This window comes from Penicillium cosmopolitanum (assembly GCF_028827165.1).
Source record: "Penicillium cosmopolitanum strain IBT 29677 chromosome Unknown utg000003l:1.0-3747932.0:1.0-3751027.0, whole genome shotgun sequence".
NCBI classification, from domain to species: Eukaryota; Fungi; Ascomycota; class Eurotiomycetes; order Eurotiales; family Aspergillaceae; genus Penicillium; species Penicillium cosmopolitanum.
The window spans coordinates 1,074,001-1,080,000 of NW_026622673.1; the positions used below are offsets into that span (position 1 = coordinate 1,074,001).

The 6,000-nt window shown below is 55.8% G+C and overlaps 3 protein-coding genes across 3 annotated transcripts in view; all 3 read right to left on the bottom strand.

The window, feature by feature from the left end:
* Positions 1 to 619: 619 nt before the first annotated feature.
* On the bottom strand, positions 620 to 1,448 carry N7509_000467 (uncharacterized protein; the record flags this gene model as incomplete). The annotated part of the gene is made up of 2 exons (XM_056625114.1): positions 620 to 675; positions 734 to 1,448. 2 exons carry the CDS (start codon positions 1,446 to 1,448, stop codon positions 620 to 622), a joined length of 771 nt encoding a protein of 256 aa, XP_056493696.1.
* A 391-nt stretch (positions 1,449 to 1,839) lies between these two features.
* N7509_000468 (uncharacterized protein) lies at positions 1,840 to 3,870 on the bottom strand (the record flags this gene model as incomplete). The annotated part of the gene is made up of 1 exon (XM_056625115.1): positions 1,840 to 3,870. The coding sequence occupies one exon, from the start codon at positions 3,868 to 3,870 to the stop codon at positions 1,840 to 1,842; it is 2,031 nt and encodes a 676-aa protein (XP_056493697.1).
* An 82-nt stretch (positions 3,871 to 3,952) lies between these two features.
* N7509_000469 (uncharacterized protein) overlaps positions 3,953 to 6,000 on the bottom strand; it is a gene marked incomplete at both ends in the record, with an annotated part of 2,211 nt that continues 163 nt past the window's right edge. The window contains one exon of the mRNA XM_056625116.1: positions 3,953 to 6,000. This exon is cut by the window's right edge and continues 163 nt beyond it. Coding sequence (XP_056493698.1) covers positions 3,953 to 6,000 — 2,048 coding nt within the window.

Genomic DNA, 6,000 nt, shown 5'->3' on the forward strand with positions numbered 1-6,000 from the left:
ATACAATAGCGTTGTAATCGGTTGAGTTCCCCAGCTCCGTCTTGTGCCGGAGCTCGCTGAGCAGTGTTGCTCGGAGGCCAGTGTATAGCGGGCACTGGAGGAGGATGTGCTGGGGGGGTTTGGCTCCCCTCCTCGCAGTGACACCGACCTCGGTTAAATTCGTCTTCTTATTCACCATCTCCTCGTCGTTGAGAGACGTATTTGTAGAGGAAATGCCTCAATCCGATACGCTTTGTTCGCATCTGTATGACAATGGACGTGTATGGCTTCGGCAATCCCTGGTACAATTTTAACACCTTCTTGTGCGGCATCTCCATCAACTTGTGGTATTGGACCGCCACCTTGGTCACCTCCCATTCCTTCATCCCACGCCCCTTCATCCGTTGTCGGATCCATCTTCGCGCAGATGAGGCCAGTCGGATATCGGCACCACGATAATCCGCCCCACTTGGGTTCTCCGCCGCTAACTTTGCCTCAACGTCGGCCATCTCGTTGCCAGGTACACCCACATGTGCGGGGATCCAGCGGATCTCAATGGCAGTGGGAATCGGACTGCATGTGGGTGTGTAGGATGTGGGCAGCGATCGGAGGGCCCGTACGTGTTCATAGATTTGACGGATCACGTATTGGCCTGAGGATCGCTTCGGATTGGCAATGGCTTGGATGGCGGCTTGACTATCGGCGAAGATGACCAACTTGGTCGCATGAACTTGACTTGGCTCCAAATCTGCACTTTGGTTGGAACTTTCCCAAATCCCTGTGCTCTGGCGAGAGCCTTCCGTACTTTGGCTCCCACCTTGAGACTCTTTGATAAACGCAGCGAGCGCCATCTCGACGCCGTTCAGCTCTGCAACGTACACCGTTGAATCCTCGGTGGTTCCCAGATACCGGTTCAAATAGATGCTCCCCTCGGCTCCCATTGGGCGGAGCGAGACCGCGGCGGCACCAACATGGCCCTGATAGCCACTGCCGTCGGTGAAGAAGATCTCCATTGGCGGCTGCTCCGGTATCTGATACGCTCGGAGGTGTGGTGGAAGCATTCGTTCTATCCCCCAGTCCAGTAACTGTCTCTGGATTCGATCGTGTGCGGCAATAGCCTCTTCCGCTGATTCCTCTATCACACAGGTGATTTGGGGTTCCCAGGGCCGCAGTACCCCTGCTACGCGGGTCTCCCACGCCCCGTTCGCGGGTGTGAGGGCATTCAGAACCTCGTTCTTCTTCCATCGGAGGGCTTCCAGGGGGCACCAGCCCCCAAGACGGCGTTCCTTAGGCTCGCGTCGGCACCGAAGCGTAGCCGGTTGCTCCCAGGTTGGGCTGGTTTGGATTCGAATAGCCGTTTCCTCAATGTTCTGCTGCATTTGTAGATGGATGGGCAGGATGTAGAGCTCCACGTCGAGCAGGGCACCGCTTGATAAACCTTGCGCATGGAGAGCAAGGAAACGCCCCATGTGGAGCCGGTGATGCCCCGGAGGGCTTCCAAACTGCCGTTGGCCTTAGCGATAGCGTAGTCCCGGTGTTTTTGAAATGAGAGGCTCTTATCGAGCCAGATTCCTAGGTATTTGGCGTATTCCGAGGGCTTGACCTGGCCCCCGGAGAATAAAATTGGCATCTGGTCGTGGCCCTGCGGGTAACATGCGTCTAGGTCGTAGGGGTCAACGTCCGATGGGATGCTGGTAGCCGTATTTTGTTCTATATTCTGTTGCTCCTGGGGGTTCCTGAAATGAATGAGTTCAAATTTGTCCGGTGCAAACTTCGCTGCGTGCCGTTTCGCCCATTGGTCCGCACGGCCCAGGGTCTTCTGTAGCAATTGCGTGTTGGTATAATAGGATTCCGATACCACTACGATTGCCACATCGTCCACCCATCCAAAGCCCTCGGTGATCCCATCTCCGGTTTCCTTGCAGCAAGTTTTGACCAGGGGAGCGTTAAAAAGCAGGAATAGGATAGGGGATAGTGGGGAACCCTGGGGATGCCGGTAGGTGTGGGAAACGGTTCGCTGAGGAAGCCCGGGAGCTTGATGCGGGTGCTTCGGTTCGTTAAGAAGGCTTCGACCCAGGGCACAAAGAAGCCAAGGCCCAGCCGGCGCATATTCGATAGCAGCCGTTGATGGGAGACGTTGTCGTAGGCCCCGGCTACATCAAGCAGCACCATAGAGGATTGCCGGCCTCGTCCCCAGGCCCTGCGGACTCGATCGATGATCAATTGGATAACATGATCGATCGAGATACCATTCCTACCACCCAGGTGGGTACCCGGCAGCAACTGGTGTAGTTCCACTGCATCTGAGATACGTGTGGCAATGATAGATTCCAGTAGTTTCGCCATCGTGTTGATCAGGGCAACTGGCCGATAGGACTTCGGTAATCGAAAGTCCCGCGGACCCCCCTTGCGCAACGTGACAGTGATGGATGTCTGAAAGCAGCTCGGATTATATCCCGTTCGCATACATACGTCGAAGATCCTGGTGACGATTGGGGCAAAGTTGCCGCAGTTGGCCACCAGGACCTTCCACACACGGTTGGGGATAGCATCCTCGCCTGGTGCTTTGTCTGGCGGTGCTCGATGGACCGCATCGAGCACCTCTTGTTCAGTGATTGGTGGAAATTCGATCGCAGGTCGGTGATAGACCCTACGGCCCGGGGCGAGGTCCGAGAGATCGGCCTCCGGGGGTCGTGGAAAGAAGGTTTTGCGGAGAAGCTCCACCTTCCCCGCGTCATCAGTGGCATGGGCACCATCCGGGCCCTTCAACGGGGGGATGACACCACTGCTGCCGCCCTGCCGATTGCGAGCCCATTTCGACAGTTTCCAGAGCCCTCCTTTGGCCCGGCTGGCCTTTCGAACCCACCGGCGAAAGCCCACGCTTAGTGCTTTCTTGATCGTCCTTCCCTTGTGGTTGCGCATCGATGCGTATATTTGATGAGCTTCCTTCCTCTCCTCCTCTGTTTTCTGCTTGCTGATCTCTCGAAACAGCCGTCGACATGTCGAAATGGCCTCGGAGCATTCCTCCGTCCACCCTTCTTTGGCGAACATGGAAGGACGTGCCCAGGGCACGGCGGTCTGGATGCCCTGTTGCACCACTTGCAACAGGCGTTGCGTATCGTGTTCGATCTGTGGATGGTTGCCTGGGTGTGGGTGCCACGATTGAAGGTTGTCGTTCACAAATTGGACCAGTTTTGGCTCGTCCATCGCCTTCCAATTGCGGCGCAGCACCGGGTCGTCGGCCACCTGCGTCTCTACGTCGACCAGGGTGTGGATGGGGAGGTGATCAGAGTCCGCATGAACCCCCATTTGAACTTCGCAGTTGATCATACGGGTTCTGAGAGGTGCCGATGCGAGCACCAGGTCGATAGTTGATTCTGATTTGCCGTCCATGCGTGTAATTGTCCCCTCCGGTAGCCAGCTGTCGAGTGCTAACTTCTCCATCAAATCTAGCAGCTCCTCTGCCTCCTCCTCCGCCTTCACCCCCTCCCTTCCCCACCACGGATGGTGCAGGTTGAAATCCCCCAGTATCATGAGTCTGGAGCTGCCGTCTGAGTGTTCTGGAAGCACTGCCGGGAGCAGATGCAACGCTGCGTTGCTGGTTCGGTCGTTGTAGGTGTTCAATATTCGCAGGGTGCCCGTTGATGTAGTGATACTGAGTTCTTGCAGGTCCTTGCTGTGTACAGTGTGTACCCATCCGGTGAGCTTTTTTGAAACAAACATACAAACTCTCGCTCTCTCCTCCCCCTCTCCTCCTATCTCCGGGTATAACAGTTCATGTGTATCTTTCGCGGGATAGTGCGTTGTGTTGCTGAATGGGTTCTTCCAGGGCTCCTGTAAAGCAATAATGTCGGCCTCGATGACGGCTGGGTCGCGCATGAACTGGGCCATGACGATATCCTTCGATCGATTGACGTTGTATTGATAGATCGCGATTGGTTTGCCGTGGTGGTGAATCTGCTGTGGTTGTCGATTATTCATTAGAATCGGGGGTAGGGGTGTTAGTTGCCTTGGTTTTGGTTGCTTTGATTTGGCGTTGACGCAGACTGATCCTGGTTCCTCGGTATGAGAGCTCCGACTCGCTCACAGGCTGCTTCCGCTTTTGGCCCCTGGTGGTCATATCTGGAAGTGATGATGGCTGATAGTTGGTATCACTCCGGGCGAGGTCCTCCTTAAGTTGTTTTTCTGATTCTGTGAAGTCTACTTCCCCTGCTTCCTCTGTCTCCTCTGCTTCTCCAGTCTCTTTCTGATTTGCGCTTTCTAGTTTATTGATAAACCTCTCAGATCGTCTACCTGCTCTCTTTCTTGCAGGCTCGCTGCACTGTTTCTGTTTCTTGGTATTGGGTGGTTTCTGGGCACAGAAGGTAATATGTTCCTGACTGTTGGAGAATGCAATGGATGGTTGTGCGTTGAGTTGCAGCTCGGGCACTTCCACATCCATCATATCCTCCCATTCCTCTTCTTCAACAGTGGTTTCCTTGGCTTTCTGGGGCTTTTTCTTGGTCTGCTTGGACCGCGCCTTAGACTTTCCCTGGATTCCACTGCTCGTTCCAGCTGCTGGCGATGTCCGATGCGGTTCGGTCACTCTCCGTTGAGTTTCCTGCTGTACCTCAGACACTGCCAGCTCTAGTCCTCCTATTTTATCTTCCACAGTAACTTGTGGAGCCTTCTTAGTCTGCTTAGATGGCGCTTTTGCCACAGTTTTCTTTGCAGATTTTCCCTGGATCCCACTGCTCGTCCTGGTTGCACTGGTGCGTTGCTCCCCGTTACTGGAGCGTGCGGCCGATGCGACAGCGCTACCTGTCGTACCGCTGGTTGTTTCTTCAGTTGATGACACCTGCGGTGTTCCCATAGAGCTGAGTGATGGCAGGGGCAAGGAGACCGAGGGTTCATGATAGCTGAACTCAGCAGGCACCGGGTGAAACCGTGGGCGTTGCTTGGCCGCAGCCGTCAGTCGATCGATCTCTGCGACCCTCGCTGGACACTCCTCACTCCATGCTGCGTGTGCGCCCCCGCAATTGGCGCACTTCCAGCTGTTCTCATTGTGTTTGTGGGAGGTGCAATCTCGAGATTGATGCTCCCCCGTGCAATACACGCATCTTGTTTTATCGGCACAGGAGGTTCCTATGTGTCCAAATTGTTGACAGTTGAAGCATTGTCGCACACGGAGACCCCTGTCATACAGGAGCGCCTGATACCGATTCGAATCCCAGAGCACGCCCTCTTCGATAGCTTTGTTCGCTGACTTGGGGCTGCTGAATTCGAGGATCACTGAGGCCAGCTTTGCCCCCTCCTTCGGCACCCGCAGCCAATTAATCTTGGTGATAGTGACATCCTTCCCCCAATATCGGGAGTTCTCCGCCACCATCGCTACCGCAATGCTCCCCTGCGCCTCCCGCAAGGCCTGAATCGTCGGCTTATCCACCAAAGAGCGTACCTGTACACCGTGCACGATGGCCCCCCAAGTCGGCATGTGGACGAAGGCTGTGGAGCCGAAGCCCCTGACCCAGATGTCGCGATGCAGCCGCATCACCTGGGCCTCCCGGGCGTCGCGCACTGTGAGCCGGAGATCACCCGACTTCAACTGGCGAACTGCCTTCACCATCACCGTGGCCAAGGTAGCGGTCCGGGTATCCTTCGCATACTCCGCGCGTACCTTATTGGCGTAATCTTTCATCTCCTCGGATGGCTTACCGCGATATCTGTTCACCTGGTCGCGGCTGTTGAGGCAGATGATCACATCCCGGTCACGTGTTGTGATCGGTGCGGCGGATGTGGCATTCGATGATAGGGGAAGCGACAGCTGATGAGCTGGCGCTGGCGCGCGCGCAGCTCCCTGGGCCCAAGTGGCAGTGCCCATGCGAGATGGAGGCTCCGTCGCTGCCTTGACAGCGTCGTGGATCTCCTTGGAGAGGTCATTGCGGAGGGACTGGAGCTCCTGCTGCCAGTCGTGCAGGGGGAGCAATGAGAGGTCGTTGGTGAGGGCTCGAACGTTTTCGAGGAGTTCCCGCACCTTGTCTA